Genomic DNA, 24,466 nt, shown 5'->3' with positions numbered 1-24,466 from the left:
CTCTCTGTGTGTCTCACATGAATACATAAAATCTTTTAAAAAAGGAAATAGCGGAAAATGATCATTACTTTCAAAAGTCATCGTGAGGATCAAATATCAATGTTTTTAAAGTGCTTCACACATATAAATACCTGAATATGTACATAGTAGTTTTTATTTTATTATCTATAAACTGTGTAGGATAACAACAAGCCCTGTCCTGTCTCTCTCATGGATTGTTGTGAGAACATACATAAAAAAGCAGTGTAAAGCACTATATATAGATGTTATTACATCCAGCACGTAGGCAATCAGTTAGTAGGGATTGTTCAGTCCCACAGTATCAGGAAGCTAAATAAGGAAGAGAGTGTAGTCCATTATGTGATTGTAAACAAATTGCTGCTTTTACCATTAGGAAATCAAAGAATGGTCAATGTAAACAAATCAGCTTAAAGCTTGCTCAAGAACAGTACTTTTTAATTTACTGAAAAGTGCTTTCCAAGTTTTTATTTTAAAGCCACCAACACAAGTTGGTGATGAATAATTTAAGGATGTTATGTTGCCGGACGCTGGGTGGCTCAGTTAAGCATCTGCCTTCAGCTCAGGTCATGATCTCAGGGTCCTGGGGTACAGCCCTGCAACAGGCTCCCTCCTCAGTGGGGAGCCTGCCTCTCCTTCTCCCTTTGCCCCCCACTCATGCTCTCTTTCTCTCTCTCAAATGAAGAATTAAAATCTTAAAAAAAAAAAAAAAAAAGGAGGCAACATTGGACTGGATAGAATTTTTGGAGAAGTTTTTATGGCCTGGGTATTCTTTCATTTTAATTAAGTAGATGTTGATATGTGTTGGTTCTGAGCATTGTGGTATTTAACAGTTTTCTGCATTTTAACCCAATGAAGGTGGGTTCAGAGTGCTCCTGGGCTTGAGTATAAACAGAAGAGAACTCCCTATCCCTGAAGCAGGAGACTGACCTCTGAGGACATATTTTTCTTTCACAACTGGCCAATATAAACGCGTCTTCTCTGAATTGCTTTATATAGGGTTCTCAGAATTCAAACTTTATCTTATTGTATTTAAGGGAAATTGCTTTTTTTCCTACAATGCTATTGCAGGTCATGAAATAATAATCTTTACCGGAAATTAGCATACCTCTCCACAATGGGAACAATCTAAAAACATATCCCTTTACTTGCTTTCAATTGCAACAAATACTAAAATAGTTACATGTCTGATGTAAACATGAATAGAGCCAGTTACAGAAATTTGTTTGGACTTTTTCCAATAAAACTTTCCCCCTCCTAATTAGTTTTGATCCCTCTCACTGTTTTTTCTCCTCAATTAGATTTAGAACTCAAAGTATCCTGGAATGTGCATTTTTAATATTTTGATTTTCCATCAAAATGCCTGCAGTCCAATAGTATCCTGCACATAACTGGGGATCAACACATAGTTTTTGAGTTAATTTATTTAGTCTTTGGAACAATGACTTTTGTAGTGAAATTTCAGTTGTAGACTTTTAATCAGGAGTTGTTTCATTCTCCTGAATAATAAGACTGGAAGGTGTTTTCTTTCTTTCTGGCAGTATAAAATCTGCGTGTCCTGGCGAAAGCTTAGGAAACGTATAATTGATGTATTTTTGAAATGCTGCCCTTGTTTCCTGTAATTCCTCCTCCAGGAAATCTTTCCAGTTTGTCATAATGCCTAGTTGTTTTGCTATGGACAGCAGCTCCCCCTGAGTGTTAACCAGTTTATCCATCACATTTCCAAGCGTGGCCTGATGTGTCTTCTCTGCTTCTTGAAGTACTTCCTGAACTTCTTCTTGCTTCTGTCTCTGAGTCATGCAATAGTAAATGTTCATTTCATGTTCTTTTTCTTTTATTATCTGGGTCATACTCTTCTTCTGATCCTTCATAGCTGTTATACCAGTATTCAAAATTTCCTCCGTGGCTAGTCTACAAAAGACACGGATTTATAAGTTAGATGAGTTAGCCACTAAAAACAAAATGATGTTGTTTTTTTGCCTCAGATATATGAGAAATTTTTGCATTGTTTAGATGAGCCATCAGTCTGAGACAGGGGAGTAGAGATGAGCTTTCAGATGCATTAGCTGTTAACAATCCAAAAGTATTTTTCCAGCAGGGAGATTGCCCACTGACTTCCCTACTGGGGGCTAGTGTCTGATGGTAATTTTAGGGACCTGAATCCTCTGTAGCCAGAAAGCTATGAATGCAATGCAATTAAAAATGAAGAAGTAGGGTCAAAATTTTAAACCCCTAGAGAAAGTATTTCTGTGTATCAATCCAGCTATTCCCCTCAGCCAGAAAGAAGGAAACTGTACCTAACTTTTATCTGAACAATACTCTAGGATAGCCACCTCAAACCTTTTGGTCTCAAAACCCCTTTTCACTCTTAAAATGACCAAGGAACCCAAACAACTTTTGTGGGTTTTTTGGTTATATCTAGTGACACTGGCAGTGTTAGAATTAAAAGCGAGACATTTAAAAATTATTTATACATTTATGTAAGGTATGATTAAACCTCTTAAATGTTAAATGTAATTAATTTACCTTTTGTCAAAGATACATTTTCCAAATTAAAAAACTTTGGTGAGAAAAGTGGCATAATTTCACATTTTTTGCAAAACTCTTTACTTGCTTGGCTTAATAAAAAAAAAAAGGTGGATTTTTCACATTGTTTCAATATGTTGTGACATCACACATCATAAAACCCTGGAAAATGTCACTCTGTACCTGTGAGATAATGAAAGTGAAAAGGCAAATAATATCTTTGTATTATTAAGAAAATAGCTTTGACCTCAGGGACTCCCTGAAAGGGTCTCAGGGATACTGAGCTTTCCTTGGACCACACCTGGAGAACCACTGCTGAATGGGTTCACAGACCTCTGGTTGTATTGTATATAATTATAATTTATACCAGCCAACTGTTTTGAATTCTTACCACGTCCCAGGCATGTAAGTGGATGAGCATCCCATTCATAAATTAGAGCTCAATGTTTCCTCAAAATGACTCCATGAAGTGGGTCTATTATTCTGCCTATTTCACTGATGAGGAGACTGAGGCTCACAATAATCAGGTGACTTGCCCTGTTTCACTTAATCAGTACAAGTGGCCAAATGAGCAACCCAGGTGGTCTAAGTCCAGGTCACAAGCTTTTAGCCACTTTTGGTAGATGTCTTTGCTCAACCTAGTTTGAGTAGAACCTCCCAAGATTTCAGAATTCAATAACTTACAAATGCTGATTCAAATATGTAAGACTGTTCCTGAAAATCCTTCTCCTCTGCCTCTGGGTCTAATACAATCTTCCTAAGACTTAGCCCCTGCTCTATCTTCTAACTTCTATCCTCCAAGATGCAATACTCTCATTGTCTCCAGTTTTTTCAACTTGACTTTCAAATGTGACAGACTTCCCCAATCATGAGGTAAACATCAGTTGTCCTTAGCCTCTTGTTGCTACTATGTAATATTTCCTTCCTTTTCCCACCAATCATGCTATACCTATGACTAATAATAAGGATTAACATTTACTGAGTATTTACTGTGTCCCAGGGACTGTGCTAAGAATTTTACATGCATTACATCTCATTTAATTTTCACAATAGCTCACTGAAGATGGTACAATTTTTATTTATTATTTGTTATTATTCCCATGTAACAGGTGAGGAAATTGAGGCTTAGGGAGATTTAGTTATTGTTCAGAGACACAACTGAGCAAGTGGGAGAGCTCTTGCCCTAACCACTATCTGCTGCAATAGCATAACAGGTCATTATAAAGTTTTTATTGGGAGGACAACGCAAGGAAAGTAACATTTTAGAATTGTTATTCCAGTAATAGTGGCTAAACTGAATAGTAAAGGGGTGATGTAGATAGACGAATAGTTACTATTTTGCAACATTCTGGGTGTGCAATGATTAGGGTCTGAATTAATGATGAAAAAGAAAGGAGTAGGAAAAGGGAGAGAAGGGGTAAGTCCAAGAAATATTACAAAGCCGTAAGTGCCAGAGTTTGTGTTGGCTAGGATAAAGGAGAGGCAGAAAGAAAAGGAATCAAGACCAACTTCCTTTCTCAGTGCCATGTTGGGGATGCCCTCAGGACAAGCAAAAAAAAAAAAAAAAAAAAAAAAAGAAAGAAAGAAAAAAGAAAAAAAGAAAAAAAAGAAACAACCCAACTGTCCATCAATAATGTAGATAAAATAAATAAATAACACAGACAGTAAATTGTGGTATATTTATATTATGGAATAATGTTCAATAACGAACTATAGTGACATGAAAAAACAAATGAATCTCATAAACACTGTTATGCAGAAGAAGCCCTATAAACAAGATTACACATCTACTGAGCCCATTTATGCAAAGTTCAAAAAAAGGCAAAACTAATCTATGGATTTAGAAGTCAGGAGAGTGACTACCTTTGGCCTCCTATCACATATGTGAAGAACTGAAAAAAAAGGTAATGATTGTGAGGAGTATGAACAGGGACTCAAGGGTATTCTTTAATATTCTATTTCTAGACCTCCATAGTGTTTTAAAAGTATGTCCATTACTTGATAATTCACAGAGCTGCACACTTATGACTTCTGCATTTTAATCAATTATCTGATATGAATAAAAAGATTTAACTAAATAAACTTCATCTATCTTAAAAAAAAAAAAAAAAGACCGACTTCCTGGTTCTCAGCCTTGGTCACAGGAGAATGGAAGTGCTATCAGTGGCTAGAGCTGGGAACCAGCCTCTACACATACCCTGAAGATTTAGTCTGATGTTTTATAGAATGTTTAGGATATTGGAGAGATTGTGAAGGTGGTGAGCAGGGACCCTGAGGCTTTGATCAGAAGGAATTGGAAGGAAGCTTCGAGTCAGCCCCAAATCCTCATGGAGGAAGTGGTGCTCCTTCTGGAACCACCACCTTGTCACATGCAGATGTGAACTTCCTGCCTGGTTGGCCTGGCTTTTTCTTGGCCCACAAAGAGGATGTGTTCATCTATGGGGCCAACTAGAAGGCTCCACCAGAGCTGACCCTAGGTAAAACTGCTCAAATAAAGTTCATCTTAGATGACTCATGCTCCCACCCTCCATAACAGCCCCCTTTAAAACTCCTTACTCTCAAGATGGGTTCTCACTAAAAAGATCTGGTATTTTTTGGAATGTCCTTTTCAACTCCTCCCAGCCTGCATTAGAGCCTGCATTTTTGACCCTTTGGGATTCACTCTCTTTGGTTAGGTTAGAGTATCGCTGATCTTTATTCTGATAATTTCCTTGAAATCATGGAATTGAAGACTGGAGGAAAGTGGGTGCAGGGCATGGAGAGATGGCCTGGAGTGCCCATTCATCCTTCTATCTTCCCTGTCTGGCATGGTGCCTGGTATGTATACAACAGGTAACCAATAAATGGGCAGACAAGTGGGTAATATAGATGTAGTTCTCTCCAATACATTTTTTTATGCCAAATAGCACCAATTTAAAAACAGCTAGAGTAGAGCATTATAAAGCCTGAAATAATTCATACTTAAAAAGGATTCTTACTATACACAAAATATTGATCATAAAAAAATAGTCAATTCTTGTGGTATATCTAAAATATTTTTTGATTTATACAAGTTACCCATGATAATTTTTTTTCTCAAAAGATAGCCTAGAAATCACATCATATGGTTTAGTAGTTTGTGTTTTTTTTCTTTTCTCCAAATGAAAGCTTAGACATTTTTTCTCTCTCCTCAAGTATCTGAAGGATCACTATGCATAGCAGGGAGGCAGAGCTGGAAGCCAAGGGTGGATGTGAGGATGAGACTCAGCACATTTGGATCCACTTGACAAGTAGAGGCATTCAGCATTTTAACCAAGCCTTTCAACCAGTTGTAAAATACCTGAAACAGAAGTACCTAGGAGGCTCACCAACACCTGGCAGGCATCTAGCAGAAGGAATGTCAGGTTCAATTTGATGACTTCCAATGCCTCTTCTGACACTATGTGAATATTCATGCTTTTTTCTGTAAGTGGTGAGGTCTCTCTGCATCTCTCACTTTATAAGGCTCTAATCTTGGGATTTCAAAATTACAAACCATATTTACATGTAGTGGTGGCCAGAAATGGAACTATTTTTTAATAATTTTAGTGTGTGTCCATATATATCTACTGGATTCAGTCTGATATTTTATAAAATGGGTTCTCAGAGAAGAAAAATAGACTACTAAATACAAATTGAATCTGATATATAATAATCCAACCTTATTAGACTCTTCGGGGAAAAAAAGCATGGAAAAACCATACTAGCAACTGATTTGTGCTTTGCTCTTTAGGGACTCTCTTAGCTCTCTCTCACTGCTTTTGGTTGAAATGGTACAAGATACATTGCTCACAGGTTGAAAGAATAATATCTGGCTCTTCATTCTCTTCTACCTATTAACTGAATTTTTCATTTTCCCCATATAGGCTGCTAAGAGCACACTTTTCAACCTCCTTTCTATGTCCATCAGTAAAAGTCCTAGCTCTCAAGGCAGTAAGAACCATACTTCATTTCTCCATTTCTTCAATTCCTAAATTATAAAGGGATTTATTCCCAAAATTCATTTGTACATCCAATGTTCAGAGTGATATTGAGCATTTTCCTGATGAGCCCACAATAAACTATTAATCCCTTTTTTAAAGATTTTATTTATTTACTCATGAGAGAGAGAAACAGGCAGAAACACAGGCAGAAGGAGAAGCAGGCTTCACGCAGGGAGCCTGATGCAGGACTCGATCCTGGGACTCCAGGATCACACCCTGGGCTGAAGGTGCCGCTAAACCGCTGAGCCACCCGGGCTGCCCTTAATCCATTTATTTCATTTGAACTATGGGACTGTTAGCAGTATTTTAATCAGTTATGACCACTGTGTTTTAAAGAAAATACATTTTGATTTTCTGTGAAACTACCACACCCTGATCTTGCAGGAGGATTAGTGATACCCCCAAACAGAGGCGACAGACATTATACAGGTTTGGTGGGGGGGCATCTTCAGAGGCCACCTGTTAGTGGCACATCTATATCTTAGGGTTATTCATATTTTTCACCTTCCCCTGGTTCTGCCTCACTACACTATCCACCTTCCCCTCATGTTGTTCATGCTTTCTCACTCTTGCCAGTCTTTCACAAATGGGACCACCTTCCTTCTAAGGCTCAATCCAAGACTAACTGCCTCCAACAAACCTACCTCACCACATAGCACACAAACTTGTTGCTTCATCTTTTCAGGACTTTCCCAGCACTTATGTGTTCTTTGTACCCATTCATCTAGCCTTGGTGTATGGGGCTGTCATGCTTTAGTTATTTCACATGTTGAGTAAACACCCTTATTTCCTTGTACCAGAACTCAGGCCCACATCCATAGAAGACACTTTATAAGCTCTGGTGAAATGAGCAGGGTAATGTATTGGAAGGTCATAAGCTTTGGTGTGGTGTAGACCAGGGTTCACATCTGGCTCTGTCACCTCTTTTCTACACGGCCTTTGGCAGGTTGCTCTGTTTCTCTCTTAAGACTCAGGGACTTCATCTGAAGATATGGAGGATGGTAGTATCCCTTGGGAAGGGACATGAGAATTCAGTGAGAAGCACACAAAGGGCGTTGCATATGCTGGGTATTAAATAAAGGGTAGCTATCATTAGGAATTATAGCCATGAACACTAACATTCCTGAAGAGTCACTTCATTCATGCTTTGTCTTGGGCTAGAAAACATTTAGAACCTTTCCAAACAAAACTTGCCTTCTTACTTCTCCCTCCCTCCCTCCTTCCCTCCCTCCCTCCCTCCTTTCCTACCTCCCTCCCTTTTTCCCTTCCTTCCTTCCAGAGAAAGAGTACAGTATCTCCTAATCTATTTAGAATCTAATTACTCCAGTCCACAAAAAAATTTTCTGTGAATTTAATGTATTTGTCATAATACATAAATGTTCTGAATCCTTAATTTTTCAGTGGAAGCTTATAGCCAAATAAAAGAGCTATAGCCAAATTCTAAGCAGTGGTCCTTCTCCCTATATTAGTTTCTGCTAATGCTCTAAAGAACACTGGGATCCAGGGATGCCTGGGTGGCTCAGCAGTTGAGCATCTGCCTTTGGCTCAGGGTGTGATCCCGGGGTCCTGGGATAGACCCAAATCGGGCTCCCTGTGAGGAGGCTGCTTCTTCCTTTGCCTGTGTCTCTGCCTCTCTCTCTGTCTCTCTCATGAATAAATAGATAAAATCTTTAAAAAAACAAAACGAGAAAAACCAAAACACTGGAATTCAGCAATGACTAGAAATAAGATCTGATGTGCTGCAGAGTGGGTTCAGCTAATTGGAACACATTCGAACCTTTGTTTAATAAATATTTAGCACATGCATACCATGTGCCAGGCTTTCTTCCAGGCATTTGGAATACATCAATGAACAAAATGGACATTCTAGTTGGCTATCCTTCAACAAGAGACATGAGAGTTCCCTAATTTAATAAAAGGCAACTGATTTAATAAAAGGCAGCCATTGAAAATCTTCTACTCAAACCTCACAGAGGAAAGGGCCAGAGGTGGCGAGTATGGTGAAAGCAGCAGAGTGAGGGAAGGAGTAGATATTGCAGGTGTGTGAGGAGTAGACCCAGAAGCTCCCACAGGAGAGGCAGTGTTCCTGTAGATGGAAGGTGGGGAGAAGGTAGAGGAGGATACCTCTTTCACTGCATTGCACCACAACTCATTTGGGAGTTACCACCTTCCCTTTCTCCCAGAATCCTCTTTCACCTTACTTCTCTGTCTCAACAATGATTTATCGCCCATGCATGAAGGAAGGTACCACCTAAACAGTCACAGCTGCAGCCCTCACTCTTCCTTATCTGCAAAATAAGAATCCTAGGGATTTGGCCCTTGGCCCTGTTCTAAACAGTTCTAACAAAGAAGATTTTACCCATTAAATACATACAAATAGATTCATTCCTAAAGCCAAAGAGCAAAACAAAAGAAACAAGTCCTGGACTAAAAGGCCAAACAGAGGTTTCAGTCTTGGTTCTGTTGCTGCAGCTATATGGCCTCGGACAGATCACTTAACCCCTGGAAACTGTGCTTTTTCTTTTGGTCCCAATAATCACTAGGGATCCTGACTGCTGTCCTATTAAAATCGGTCAACTCCATCAAATGTTCGTTGCATACATAAAAGTGGTTACTTCAGTATTCTTTAAAAAAAAAAAAAGTGATCTAATTTATGTAGGCATTATTTGTGATTATGTATAAATATAAAGTTGTAATTATGTCAAAAGGGCATGGAAGGACATAGACCCCATTATTCAAAATGAAAATTTGGGATGCCTGGGTGGCTCAGCAATTGAGCATCTGCCTTTCGCTCAGGGTGTGATCCTGGTCCTGGGATTGAGTCCCACATCGGGCTCCTTGCGGGAAGCCTACTTCTCCCTCTGCCAGTGTGTCTCTGCCTCTCTCTGTGTGACTCTTATTAATAAATAAAATCTTTAAAAAATAAAAATAAATAAAATTAAAATCCATGGGAGATAGGGAGGGTAGGAAAGCAATGAGTCAGGATTTAGCAAGTTTTGCCCTACGTATTTCCAAAGTATCAATTTACAGCATATATAACTTGTATAATAAGGAAATGACCAAGAAGTAACACATCCATGCTGGTGTATCATATTGGTTAGTGGATGTGAAGATTGACTTTTATGTGTTTATGCGGAAATGTTTCTTGATTCCTCTCCTCAGACTCTTAAAACTGGAGATACAGAATGCAAAACACATTATTTAGGATGGTATTATGTCTTGAGAGGGGTGAGAGGAAGAAAATGTGATTGAGGAAGAAAACATGGGAGTGTCAGAAGTGGTAGCAATTTTATTTTTTTTAATAAAGATTTTATTTATTTATGCATGAGAGACATAGAGAAAGAGAGAGGCAGAGACACAGGCAGAGGGAGAAACAGGCCCCATGCAGGGAGCCTGACATGGGACTCGATCCCAGGTCTCCAGGATCCCATCCTGGGCTGAAGGTAGCGCTAAACTGCTGAGCCACCAGGGCTGCCCCGCAATCTTCAATCTCTTCAGATGAGTGGTAGGTCCTTCAATATTTGTGCTGTTTTTCTTTAAACCACACACACACATATACACACATTCTACAATGTTATATACTGTTCTCTATGTTTGATATAATCCATAATAAAAATGTAAAAACACAGAACCTGGGAAATACCTATCTATGTGCCTCAACCTTATCCCTTTCTCCAAGTTGATTTGGCCAGAGTAAGATACTCATTTGCAAATGTGTTCTCTGGAATACCTTTTCTGGGCCTGGATTGCTTCTTGGGCCATCTGTCTTTCTTCAGCCCTGGCCTTCTCCACAGCCTGGACCTTTTCCCTGTGGCACTCCATCATAATCCTCTGGATTCTATGCATCATGCGTTGTTCTGCAGCCAAGTGTTCTCTCTGCAGTTCATCTTCCATGTTTTGGTGCACCTCTATCTTGGTTTTGGCTGCCAATTCCTTAAGCAATAGTTAAAGAGGTTTAGATGTTAAAATTTTGATGTTTAAAAATACACACTAGGAGGTTATTAGAATCAGTTCATCAACCCAGTGGAATGTGCAGCTGTGAACACTGATGACTTAAAAGAAGAGTGTGGGAGTGCCTGGTTGGCTCAGTCAGTGAAGTGTCTGACTCTTGACTTCAGTTCAGGTCATGAACTCAGGGTCATGAGATCGAACCCTGCCTTGGGCTCCACACTGGGCATGCAGCTTGCTTAAGACTCTCTCTCTCTCTGCCCCTCTGCCCCCACTTGTGCTCTCTCTAAAAAAATAAAATAAAATAGGGGCACCTGGGTGGCTCAGTGGTTGAGCATCTGCCTTCAGCTCAGGGCATGATCCTGGGGTCCTGGGATCGAGTCCCACATCAGGCTCCCTGCAGGGAACCTGCTTCTCCCTCTGCCTCTGCCTCTCTATGTGTCTCGTGAATAAATAAAATCTTTTTAAAAATAAAATAGTGTATATAATATGGAAAACTTCATTTATATGATGCTAATGCCAGAAATGTTGCAAACTATAGAACGTAAATATTCATATAGGTAATATTGGAATATTCCCAAAATGCTGAATGGGAAAATAGGTCTTTTTATTCGTTGATTGTCCACATATTCTATAATATCATAGTATATTTATACATAATTAGAGATACATAATATGATTCTCCTTTACAAAGTCAATCCTGGAAAATGATAGAAATAATGACTATGCCCCCTGAGTGTCTCCTGGGTAGAAGGGAACCTGAAGTTCAAGCAGGTAATAGTTGCCCATAACTGTGGTTACAGAAGCTCGTCTGCCAGATCTCTTGCCATTTGAGCATTTCAGCTCATTAGCATTGAGGAACTCTTTCTCGTTCACCAAGGGGACAGGAACAAGTGCTCCATTGCTTCAGGGTAGAAGGACCTGTGGAGGATGACTTCGGCCAAGTAAAGAGAGGAAGCACTAGTCAAATTGGGACTCAAGAAAAACAGATGCTCAAGGAAAATCCTGTAACCATTTTGGAAATGTCTACCAACTCTGCCGTGTGCCAGGCACTGTGCTAGGCCCACGTACTACAAACACAAGAAGGCAGGAATCCTCCTCCTCAAAGACTCACTGTCCAGTGGAAGTCTAGTGGAAGAAACCAGCAACTTAATCATGCAATGAATGTTTTAGTAGAAATGCAAGAAAGGAGCTGTGAATTCTGTCTAAAGTTTCAAAATTTTCATTTAAAGGTAAATTTTTATCTCGATTTAAGGGATAACAAGATAGTATAAAGAAATAAGTTATTTTACATAGTGAGTCAGTGGAAGAACTAGGAACAGAAACAGAATTCTCAATGCCAGTTTCTTGCTTCATTGCTGGCTGTGATGCTAGGGTCTTTCAAGAGATTCATCGATTTATTTTCATTCCAGAAATCCTGTACAATTTAATTACAATGAGCATGTCTGCTTGCTTTTCTCTCTCTTTCTTTCTTTTGAACTCTATGTCTCAAGGGAAACTAAAACCACTTTAGCTTTTTAGACAAGTGTTTCAGCTATTAAAATATTCGTTAGGGTTCAGGTTGTTTTTTTTTTTTTTTAAGATTTTATTTGTTTATTCATGAGAGACACACAGAGAGAGAGAAGCAGAGACATAGGCAGAGGGAGAAGCAGGCTCCATGCAGGGAGCCTGATGTGGGACTGGATTCTGGATCTCCAGGATCATGCCCTGAGCTGAAGGTGGCACTAAACCGCCAAGCCACCCGGACTGCCTAGGCTTCAGTTTTTTTCAAGAGGAAGCAAGTTTTCAATTTCTCACTTCAGCTACTCCAAAGGTGAAAATTTTTAAAAAGGAATAAAACAAGAGAAAACAACTTAAAGAATCTCTCCAGAGTGGCTGCAGGTCATGTATTTAGAAAGAAATTTTAAGGAAAACACTGGCTATTTAGAAATGCCAGCTAGGTTTTCCATACTACAGAGGCTTTGTCCTTAGAGGACTAGAGCTTTTTGACAATAAAACATTTCGAATGGAAATATTTATAAATGTCTTTAACATTTATCTTACTTCATAAAAAGAGTAGAGCGAACATACTTTGACCTTTCTTGGTGATCCAGGCTGGTAGATAAAACAGAATGGTTGTATTGAGCTAAATATTCTATGTCACACTTTAGTTAATTGTTCAAGTTATGGGGCTACTTGTCTCTGTCAAAAATGACCCCAGACTGCTTTGCTTTTTTGAGATCTGATAACTGATTTTTGTAATTTTTTTGTTCTTCAATGCTATTATGCTGAGGACTGTCTGTTCTCATTACTGTTTGTGATCTCCTTTTTATCATTTCTAGTTTCTGACATTTAATTTATTCTGGATTTGTGACACTGAGCAGCCACATCTATTGGGTTCAGGCTTTTGAGTAAGTGTAAATAATATTTGAGTGGGGAATGGAGAAGTTCTGCTATGAGTAATAAGCCTGAGTTGCTGTCTTGTAGTCAGAGGCCTTTATTTAAATTCCTCAGGGATATTTTAAATTATTTCTGGGTCTTCAAGTGTATTCTCAGTAATTGAGATTGCTGAATGCTTGAGTTTTAGATAGATGAAGTAGTATCACAAAATATTTCTATCTGAATCACAGAATTTAAAAATGTCACCCCACCCCTTTATTTTGTCTGGGTTCTGAACTTGGATTCAAAGAATTAAACCAAGTCCTTCTTTTATGTAATGACATATTAAACGCAAAATCATTTTACTGCCTCACAAAGCATGTGGAATATATCTTTAAAGTTACAAAAATAATTCAATGACTGACTGTTTGGCAGTGTTCTTATTCAATGGAAAGTCTCCCAGTTAAATTACTTTTACTGAAATGCATTTTGAATAAATCAGCCCATATATTGAGATATTGTAAGAAACAGCCTCATGAAATCCATCAAATTTACTGTGCTGATGTTTGACAGACATTTATGACATAATATCTCCCTTAGGAGAAATTTCTCTCAGCTATCACATGTAGGAATATCTGGACCTCTCTGAGTATCTGATCTGTTTTTGCCTTATGGACATGGTGATTCATGGCATTTTTCTCTTTGCACTGGCTGTCAGAAAGTTCAGAGCCCAAATAGTGATAATTGCACAGGAACTCATGCATATATACAATTTTTAAGTTTTTAATTCACTCTAGACTTCATTATATTTTCTACTCTAGTTTTCCCTTAACTTCCATTTTATCAGTTGCTTTTCAATATTCTTAGATTTGAAAAAGTTAATCTAAATCTCTTTTCAAAATACTACCTGTCCATTGGATAAGGTCTAGAAATTTTATTTAACAGTAAGCATCTGCAACTTATGCCAAATTCTTAATATCACAAAAGAGTAATACCTGGTGAGGTCTACATATCCGAATTTAATAATATTTGGTTTCAGAATAGCTTGGTTTTCTGCTCTACATATTGGTAATCTTGAACTGTAACATGTGTGAGAATCAGATGGACTGCTGGTTAAAAACCTTGCCCCTGACTCTGTAGGTCAGGTGAGGCCTGAGAATCTGCATGTTAAGCTCCCAGGTGAGTAGATTCTAAAGCAATTGTTTTGTAGACATTCCTTGAAAAGCAATAATGATGTCTATGTCTGGGTATACTAACTTGAAACAATCCTATGCATCCCTCCTAGACAAATCATTCCTTCCTTATACTAAAAGTGTCCCTGAATTGTCTTGGTGGCTCAGTAGGTTAAGTGTCTGACTTTGGTTCAGGTCATGATCTCAGGGTTCTGGGATTGAGTCCCATGACAGGCTCTGCACTCAGTGGGGAGTCTGCTTGTCCCTTTCTCTCTCCCTCTGCTCCTCCCCCTCCCCCACCCCACACCCTGCTTGTGCACTCTCTTTCTCAAATAAATAAATAAAGTCTTTTTGAAAAATGTTCCTGAGATGGCAGTATAAATGTAAATTCCCAAACCCTAGACAAATATTTTAGAAAGGTCAACCTCCTTCTAACTTTTCCCCTTTACATTTTCTTAGGCTTTTTCTATGTTAGCACCTAAGTGTATCAACTCCACCCAAAGACTATCCGGGGTACAATCAATGTGAGCTCCTTGAAACAGGCTAAATTATCCTTGCATTTTCACAACCTAACTCCAGGAGCGATATTTAAAATGTGTATGTATATCCTCTGGCTGCAGCATTGGAGCAAGGTCCTGGAGTTCCTCACTAATTTAAAGGGTTGACCCTTACTGGATTGGAGGAGGCCTTAGAGTCTGGGGGAGAAGCCCAGTGATTGGGGAGTGGTTATCTAATAACTGATAGAGAAGTATTTAAATTCTTAATGGCCATACCAGAAGATGCCAACTGAATATGAGGTCCACCTAGACATGCTATAAACTAAAATAGGGAATGGGAGTGAACCACTGCAGCCAACTTCTCAGGACCCATGGCCAGTGGAGCCAAGCAGAGAGGATCCTACTACTGTTCAGGAACCTTGGGGCAGAGCTCCCTTTCCTGTCAACAAATTTCCTGAGGACAAGGACAGCCCATTTAATCCCATCTAATGCCAATATAATATAGGGTAGGTGCTCATTACCGAAACAATGAAAAAATGGGCCAGTGGTCCCTGAACTATGTATTAGTTACGTTCTTATTAAGTTAGGCCAAACCTGGGGCCAAATTTCTGCCACTTTCTCTCCAGCCTCTGCCCATGAGTCGTCACATCCACACCACATCCTGTTCTGCCCCTCCCATGGCCGACATATGAAAACAGTTCTATATTTTTTTCCCTTGATCAGATTTTGTGACTGAGGTACTGAACTAAATAATGAATTCCTGGACCTCTGCCTGGCAGGTTTGCTAGTTACTGACAGTTGTGTGCTTGAGCAAGTTTCAGGTTAGAAAGAAGACCCCTCAGGATGCCTGGGTGGCTTAGTGGTTGGGGGTCTGCCTTTGACTCAGGGTGTGATCCTGGGATCTGGGATAGTGTCCCACATCACGCTCTTTGCGGGGAGCCTGCTTCTCCCTCAGCCTGTGTCTCTCCCTCTTTGTCTCTCATGAATAAATAAATAAAATCTTTAAAAAAAAGAGGACCCCTCATTTTATGAGCTCTGGTGCCACAGGAAATACTTCAGTAACAGCTCAGGGGCCCTCTTGGCACCACAGTAAATACAAATTGAGGGAAGAGGATGCAATCAGAGAGTCCAGGAGAAGGAAGAAACAGACTACTTCCTTTATTCAGCCCCAATTTGAACAACTGGCTAAGTCCAGGCTCTGCACTGGGCACGGGTCTCAAGTGGGAATGAGAGAGACAGGCCTTATCAGAGGCCACAGTCACATGGGGGGCAGAAATTCAACAAGTAATCACACAATCTATTTAACTACAATGCTGATGGGTGAGGACCACTGTAAAAGGGGACAATGTGTCGAGGACAGTGTGTGGTGGCAGGGCAGAGCTGCTCAGGTAAAGCTTCCTTTGAGTAGTAATGTTTGAGCTAAAACAGATGAAGTTGAACAGATGAAAGAACATTCTAGCAAAGACTCCTGAGGTAGGAAGGAAGGGGATGCATTCAGGTTTGAGGTCCCCAAAAAGGGCTGTGTGAGACAGAAAAGGGGCTGGGGCCAGAGATGTGGTGGGTAAGGCACATGGGGTAGCTCCTTTGGGCCTTGAAACCCCATCAAGGTTTGGATTCATCAATCAGAGACCATGGGATTCTCCTGCACCCACCCATCACTGCTGCCTCTCTTCTGTGAAAATCCTGAGTCTCTTGACCAACCTCCACGAAACACCCACGGAGGTTTTACATATTTTGTTTTTTCTCTTATTCCTTTGCCAGAGCTTTTTACTGAGCTATGCACCCTTAAAAAGACAACAAATAAGCTGTTGTGAAAACCTGTAAGTCTTTTTGATGTTCCTCTTCCAGGATCTGAATATTAATTTTGTGTTTGTCATTTGCTTCCTCAAGTGCTTTCTCAATTGCTTGTTTTTGACGTTCATCAGCCTTTGAAAGAAACAGCCCATATTTATTAATGTTTATGTATTAATGTATAAATTTATATTAATACAAATTTTTCATGTTTACTGAAAATTAGCAACTGCCATGGGGACCCTAATTACTTGTTCTGTTTCCATCTCAAATCTCCCACAGCAAACTGACTGCCTCAGCCAGAGATGCCCTAACACATCCCAACTGATGGCTAACATCACTGTTTTGGGAATTGCTAAAGAGAGTTTTTCTGTAAGCTGCTGGGTTGTCTTTTCTTTGGCACTTATTCCTTGCTTGACTATCAAAGTAATGTGTGCTCATTGCTGAAAATCTGGAAAATACAGAAAAGTGGAAAGATGCACAAAGCTAGAACTTGCTGAGAAGGGCGGCTGAGCACCATCCCTGGCCTCCTGCATCAGGTGTTCAGAAAGAGATTTTATTATTTTATTTGAAGAGAATGCCCAGATCATTAGATATGCTGACATTCAAATGGTAGGTTATTCATAAAGGCATTGCTTTGTACTAAGGTATATAGTTAATAGTTTGCAATTGATTTGAATTTTCCTATTATTGATGAACAGAGAGGACTACTATGACTTTTATTCATATTACCCTTCACACTTGGAGCATTTGCACTTTGTATTTGAATACCAAGTTTGTGCCTGCACTAATGCTGGATAATTCTAACACTCTTTGCTATGATGTCTGTGTTATATAGAAACTGAGAAATAATGTTCTAAGCACTGTAGCTTGTCCTGCTCTCACAGAGCATTAATTCTCTTTAGGAAGTTGTTTGTATTATTTTACCTATGACTGCAAGAAGTAGGGGCTAGAGGATTGATATTTTGTTCAGTTAAGTGTCTGGGATCTGACTGTGAGCCCCAACACCCTCAAATTGCCTCTATAGCCCTCAGCAGTCATAGGGACAAGGTATTAAAGACTTTGGAGAAAAAGGAGCAAGGAAAGCAGGCCATAAGGTAGCATTTGGAAAAAACAGGAACTTGGTCAGGGGTGTTATATACCACATAAATGGATGGTCTACATATTAAATAGTAAGCAATAATAAGCAATTGCCAACAAGGATGTCATGTTTTTTGGTTTGTTTAAGTTCTAATCCAATGAGAATAAAGGGAGCAGGAGTCTTCCATACAGAGGGGCAATTTAGAAGGAAGCTCCTAATGGTGTCTGCTGCTCACTAAACACCTCCTGTGTATCAGACACATTATTTTACTGAATTCTTTCAATAATCCTATAGAATACTATTTTTCCTCTTTTACATCAAAGAAGCTGAGACTGCAGAGTTGAAGAACTTGCCCAAGGTCCCACAGATACCCAGGATTCGAAGCCAGTTCTGCTTATTGTTTTGGACAAATCCAAAAAGTGAAAGAACTGTAAAGATGCATTTAGGTTGATATCCAACTTCTTTTACCTGAACCCACACATCAGCTTCTGCTTTTGCAATACGTTCTTTGAGTACTGCCTCTTGAAATTGCTCTTCTTTATCCAGAATATCTGCCCCGATATCTGTGTATTTGGGGAAAAACAATCACATGTGTCCACAGACTGTTTTTTCTTTTTTCACTATCACCTAGTTACTTATTAGTGTTCTCTAAAAGATATACTCTTTCAGATGTCAATCTTTTCTTTAAAGATACCGATGAAAAGGGTAGGTCTTTCCCTAATTAATGAGGAAGAAGCTCACAGCACCACCAGGTCTGGAGACAGTCTGTTCCCTTCATCACACTCAGGCCACACAATAAGCAACTGGGGAAGTAAAGTGGCAGAAAAGAGCACATTTTGTGGTCTCAGAGCAAAACAGTAAGAGAATATTCAAGTGCTATTAGCACATCATCCTGCTCCTCTCTCCCTGCCCCTGAGTGCGGGTATTACCTCCCTCAGTAAAGTGGTAGCAGAATGTTCTCTTCACTCTGTTACATGCCTCTCTTTCTCCATGGGTAGGTCTTCATAGTTTGGCTGCCTCAGTTGTGGAGTGAGTAAAGGGATAGCTGTTTAGTACTTCTTGGTCAATAATCTCATTTAATTTCCACATGATAATATTCCCATAATAGCCTCCCTATTTGGACAAGAAAATAAAAGGCTAAAGAGGTTAGAGGACCACACAGTACCAGACAGCTAGGGACAGAGCTAGACCTGCAGCCAAGCTCCATCTTGGCCTGCCAGAGCAGACTGTTAGGTGGCTCAGGACCTGTGTGCAGGTGATAAGCCTTTTCATTGCTCAAGGCACACACAGAGGGATCTCTGCCCCAATCTCTTATACTACTCTTCATTCTATTTATTTCTCACATCTTAGATTTGTTGAATTGTTAACTTTTCATGTGATTAGGTCTTGATGATCAGCTTCCAAAAATTATAAAGCATATCTTATATTACAGTGTCTCTCTCTTGATGCCCAGCTTGGTGATAAGCACAGATAAGCCACTGTGGACATACGTGTTTGCCCAATGTCTCTGCACTCCCTCAGGACCCATTTCTCTCAAGAATATTCCTCTCTTACCTCGGGTCGTTCTGAGGGGACTACAACTCCTAGCAACCAATCTGTTTGGCCCATCATATTGTACCCATTCTCCAGGATTATATATGATGATGTAAGGAGAACATGGCTTTTTCCTCTGAGATTTCTAAGCTAGAGGTAATAGCCACTTAGAGCAATCTGGAACCACTTCTACTCTTCCCAGCTGCTAGAGTAAGCCTGGCTGCGGTAGTAAACAATTAGGCCAACTCATTGAGAGCAAGCGTGGATAGATCTAGGAAGAAAGGTGATGAAGCATGGGCCATCAGTGTCCTGAACTTCATAAAAATATGATACAACTGTGGGCTGCTCTTACTCTTTTTTATGCCTAAATTCCATTATTTTATATTAGTTACTTTCAACCCTGATTGTTCAACAGGATTCTTGCATAGCTTAAAAAAAAATAGTTGGAAAAGACTACTAATACAAAGAAAAACTTGGATGGATCTCTCAATGGCATTATACTGAATGAAAAAATGCCAATTTCAAAGAGTTACATACTGTATGATTTCATTTATATAACATTCTCAAAAGGATAAGATTATAGTGATGAACAGATTAGTGGTTCAGGCTAAGGTGTATTAAGGGGTAACACAAGGGAGTTCTTTTGTAGTGACAGAACAGTTCTCTGTCCTGATTGTGGCAATAGTTACATAATCCTATACATGTGATAAATTTCATAAAATTATACACCAAAAAAAAAATGCATGTAAGGTCTGTACCTGAGTTAGCAGTATTGTTCCAATACCAATTTCCTGGTTTTGACAATACACTAGCATTATGTAAGATATCAATGAGAGAAACTGGAGAAGGAGTACAAGGGAACACTGTTCTGTTTTTTAATCTTGTGAGTCTTAATTTCCAAATAAAAATTTAAAAAATTAAAAATTTCCAAATAAAATTAAAAAATTATTTTAATAAAAATAAGAAACAAATATAAAAAAATAAAAACCAACAATGCTGAACCCTGATTCTGAAGGTTCTGATTTAGGGAGTCTGTGTTGAATTAATATTAAGTCCAATGACTCTGTATTTAGACATTTGTAGTAAAAACAAATGTTTTAAAAGCTGTGTGCACTGGGTCACCTGGGTGGCTCAGTCGGTTAAGTGTCAACTCTTGATCTCAGCTCAGGTCTTGACCTCAGGGTTGTGAGTTCAAGCCTCATGCTGGGCTCTACATTGGGCGTGGAGACTACTAAAATAAATAAATAAGTAAGTAAGTAAGTAAATAAATAAATAAAAGCTGTGTACACTGCTAGGGTTGAGGACTACTGCCCTATGCAATATTCATTTAACATTTTTACAGACATTCTCACATGCTTCTGAATTTACTTACAAAGAACAGAGAATTTTGACTCTTGACTTAGTCAATGATAAATACAGGTCACTGAATATAAAATATTAATTTCTAACTAGATTTAATTTGTCCACTTAATGTTTAGATTCAGATATCTCAGAAGGCATAAGGAACCAATCAATAAACACACATTTAAGAAAAGATAACCACTGACATGGACGTAAAGTCAAATAATTTTAGATATTATTATTAATAAGTCATACTAAACATGTACTGAAAGTTAAAATCAGTTTTGGTACTGATATTTGTAGAGGACAACTCCAATTTGATCTCCCCTATACTGTAGTGTTTTCAAAATACTCTCCATTCTTTAGCTAGCTTCTCATATTTTTAAAAATCAGGAGTGAAATCAAATCACTAGTTTACCAGTTTATAAGAAGAGAGGATCAAAGAAGTATTTTGAGAGTCCTTAGGAAAACATTCCTAAGGCTCAAGTCAGACTATAAACTTTGATGGGAATAAGAATAGAAGCAAAAAATTGTGATGACAAGCTGATTTGCTTAGACAGTAGTCTCCGGTTATCTCCATGTTAACTATATTTATGTCACCAGCTACTAGTAAAGGTTATAGTGCCACCCACTTATTAAGGTGTTGCTTAGGGGTATTTCCTCTCCTGTATGTAAGGAAGGTGCACAAGTATGGGCAAGAGCAAAAAAACTCCCATTTACTATTACGTGTCAATAAATAGCTCATTAAAACCTCATAACCAACCTACAAATAGGAATTAGCATCCCTTTTTAATATAGGATCCCTAACACCCCTATAAGGAAACAGATTGAGAGGCTAAGTGTACTGTCCAAGACACAATAACTGGTCAGAGGAGAAGCAAGATTTCAACCTATATTCTTCTCATGCCAAAGAGATACTTCTGGCAAGATAAGCAACTTTGATCAGAAGAGAAAAGTCTACATAGCAGAAAGAATGACACAATATGCTGTCAAATACTAGAACAAAGGAAAAGAACATTCACTTACCCAGTATATCTTTGTGAGTGTAAAAGCGTGTCTTAAATGGCTTGTATTCATGGATCCGTTTGAAGGTTTCCCCAAAAGGGGCAGGTGGAATTATTTTATTACAGACAGCACAGCAAACAAAGCTTGTGTAATTCGGATTTCTGATCATAATTGAATTTTAGATGTCTTTTACTATGTGCAGTTAAAATACTCTTATGCTACCAAAAAAAAAAAAAGTTGTAAGAAAAGCCAGAAGTTTAAGAAAGCTGGAAGCGATTCCAGGTTTTAGAACATTAGAAGCTGATAAGAATGAAATGATTTGCCATGATTAGGTAGTGATTATGTGCCTAATGGCAAAGAATGGTATGGAAAGCCTTTGCCATATAAGGTACAGGCACTGGATTTGGGAAGATTTAAGCAGTAGCTCTCTTCCAGACTCTAGCATTAAATTGTTAACTTACTTAGCAACTGTTGCTAGGTAAGACAAGCTTTGCTCATAAAAGCAACTAGAAATAATGACAAAAGGAGCATGGTACAGCCATTCATATCCTAGATACTCTGTACTAGTTTCCTTTTGCTGCTATAACAAATTACCATACATTTAGTGATTTAAGACCACGCAAATTTATTCTCTTGAAGTTCTGGAGGTCAAAAATCCAAAATGAGTCTTATGAGGCTAAAATTAAGGTGTTAGCAGGGCTGGTTCCTCCTGGAGGATTTAGGGGAGAGTTTTTCCTTGCCTTTTTCACCTTCTTGAGGCCATTCAAATTCCTTGGCTCATGGCCTCACATCATGTAGCTAGTCTTTTCTATCCCTGTATGCATGGTGACTTTACTTCTTCCTCTGATCTTCGGCCTCCTTCTTACAAGGACCTCTGTGACTATATAAGGCCCATATGGATAATAAAGGATAATTTCTCATCTCAAAATCCCTATCTTGATCACATCTGCAAAGTCCTTTCTGCCATATAAGGTAACATGTTCATAGGTTCTAGGAATTAGGATCTGAACATCTCTGGGGGTGGGATGGGACAGGGGAATCATTATTCAGCCAATCACACTTTCTCTTCTCTTTTTCCTTCCGTTCCCTTCCCTTTCTTTCCTCCCTTCCTCCCTCCCTCCCTTCCCACACTTTCTTTTAAATGGTTTATTTAAAGAAGTGATTTCTTTTAGGCCAGCAAAGGAGAGAACTTAATTTTTTTTCAGGTTATCTATAAATGTGATGTTTTGGTGTCATGGCAATAAAACTGGGAAACATCAAAGTATCTTAAAGGAAAAATTACTTTCCTTTAGTCAGCACTCCAAATTAATAAGCCTGATTTTTAAAATCACATAGTAAGTTGTCATTGTCCTTGTTTTAAAATGGAAAGTCTGCATCCCAAGAACCATCCTCCATGCCTGACAAACTAGGAAAAATTGGTCACCCTATAGAGGATAAAGCTATAAACCAATAAAATATTTAGGAAATTCTTAAAAACCAATTTATCAATTGAATAGCTGTTCCTCTGGGCAAATAGCTCTTTTGTCAGGACAGATTAATTCCCTGGGCAAAAAGGTCACTTATCACTTATTAATTGTTTACTTACTGAACTTGTCTCCACACCTAACCTATTACATTTACTAAGTTTTGCCCAATCTCAACTAGATTTCCATACCGAAAGACCTTCCTTTAATTACTTGAACCCTGACTCCAAAATGCTGTACAGCTGTTAGACCATTTCCTTCTTAGACACAACTGATTTTGTCAAAGTGGCATTTTTTCCTTAAGAGAATGATTAAGAACATCAATACACAGCCAGGCAGCCTTGGACACTCTGCACACACAAAGCCTGTGCTGTAACTTGTAACCACTCTGTAAAAAGTATCATAGTTAGGTTACTTGTTCCTAAAATTCAATATGATTGTTCCCTCCTATTATTTTCCACAGCTGCATGCCTTGCTGAATCCACTGCATATGTATCAACAAATATTTCATAAAGCCTCATAGCCAATCTGCAAGATATGGATTATCTATCAGAAAATAAGGCAATACAATTGGGAGTTTTTCTTTGAAAAAAAAAAAAAAAAGCATATTATACTGAGGTATGATGTTTTTATTTGATTACAACCAAATGTTATCTATTTTAATTTTTGTAAATTAATGTTGCAATGATATTATAAACATGAAACAAACTTTCTTATGGTTATTTTTCAGTAACCAAAAGCAACAATATGATCCTATTTAATATAGAATACATCCCTATAAGGAAACAGATTGAGAGGCTAAGTGTATCATCTAAGGCACAAAACTAGTCAATGGAGAAGATAGATTTCAACCCATATTCTTCTCATGCTAAACAGACACCTGTGCAAGACAAGCAACTTTGATCAGAAGAGCTGATAAAAGTGTATATGGCAGAAATGACATATGCAAATATGCATGTATTCATACACATAAATGTCATATGGCTTAAGGCTGCTCTGTGCATTTCCCACTGCCCTTCTGTGCTTCAATGGTCTCTTGATAGTTCACCTATCTCCCGCACCAAATATCAATTTATTTTGTTGAATAATAAATAGAGGAATTATTAAAGATGACAGTGTGACATTAAATGAGTAAATTGAAAATATAAGAATTCTAGTTCTTTAACAGCCAAGAACATAGGGATACCAAAAACAAAAGATAATACTTTAAATCAAAAGGCATTTTATACCACTTATGTGCATTTTAAACTGATGCAGTGTACTATATAGAGAGGTATAGCAAAGAAATATTTAGGGCTCAGGAATAAAGATTTGATTTAGTTGCATATTGATAACAGTTAAACTCTTTAATATCTACAAATAAGACATAATTGCATTTTCACATATCTTACAAAACCACAATAAAGTACTGGAAATTAAAAGCTCAAACTATGATGATAAACTCTGCCTATGTAATTATTGTTACTTGGTAATAATAAATGATACAAAATTTCATGGATAAGATTTATTACTGATTACAGTGATTTGGAAAACAGGATAAAAATTTACAAATGAAACACATCCAGAAAAATCTAAATTATATAAAGTAAAGCCAGGAGAGTAAGAAGACCTTCTTTTCTTATCTATTAAATAGTTCTAGTTTTAAAATAACCATAAGGAAATTTGGTTTTATGTTCATAATATCATTGTAATATTAATTTACAAAAACTAAAATAGAATATTTGGTTGTAAT

General features: G+C 38.3%; 1 protein-coding gene across 2 annotated transcripts; it reads right to left on the bottom strand.

Moving 5' to 3' along the window:
• Positions 1-1,424: 1,424 nt before the first annotated feature.
• C12H6orf163 (chromosome 12 C6orf163 homolog) lies at positions 1,425-21,746 on the bottom strand. Of its 2 annotated transcripts, XM_038554669.1 has the most exons (5): positions 21,293-21,739; positions 17,861-17,955; positions 16,339-16,446; positions 10,276-10,478; positions 1,425-1,929 (listed from the first exon to the last, which is right to left on the bottom strand). In XM_038554669.1, exons 1-5 carry the CDS (start codon positions 21,438-21,440, stop codon positions 1,494-1,496), a joined length of 990 nt encoding a protein of 329 aa, XP_038410597.1. In that variant the 5' UTR covers positions 21,441-21,739; the 3' UTR covers positions 1,425-1,493. The 2 variants fall into 2 exon arrangements, with proteins under 2 accessions (XP_038410597.1, XP_038410598.1); XM_038554670.1 differs by lacking the exon at positions 16,339-16,446 and having other exon boundaries at positions 21,293-21,746.
• Between the last annotated feature and the right edge of the window lie 2,720 nt (positions 21,747-24,466).

The sequence above is a fragment of the Canis lupus genome, chromosome 12 (genome assembly GCF_011100685.1).
Source record: "Canis lupus familiaris isolate Mischka breed German Shepherd chromosome 12, alternate assembly UU_Cfam_GSD_1.0, whole genome shotgun sequence".
Taxonomy (NCBI): domain Eukaryota; kingdom Metazoa; phylum Chordata; class Mammalia; order Carnivora; family Canidae; genus Canis; species Canis lupus.
Note: the sequence above shows the minus strand (reverse complement) of the source record. Positions and strands in the feature narration are given on the sequence as shown.

What these genes read in the sequence shown, in the direction of transcription:
- C12H6orf163 (XM_038554669.1), bottom strand. Translation starts at nt 21,440, where the DNA reads ATGATCAGAAATCCGAATTACACAAGCTTTGTTTGCTGTGCTGTCTGT. An exon ending in CACTCACAAAGATATACTGG is followed by an intron (nt 17,956 to 21,292) that starts GTAAGTGAATGT and finishes CCAAATACACAG; the next exon opens with ATATCGGGGCAGATATTCTG. An exon ending in GCAATCCAGGCCCAGAAAAG is followed by an intron (nt 1,930 to 10,275) that starts GTATTCCAGAGA and finishes TGTCTTTTGTAG; the next exon opens with ACTAGCCACGGAGGAAATTT.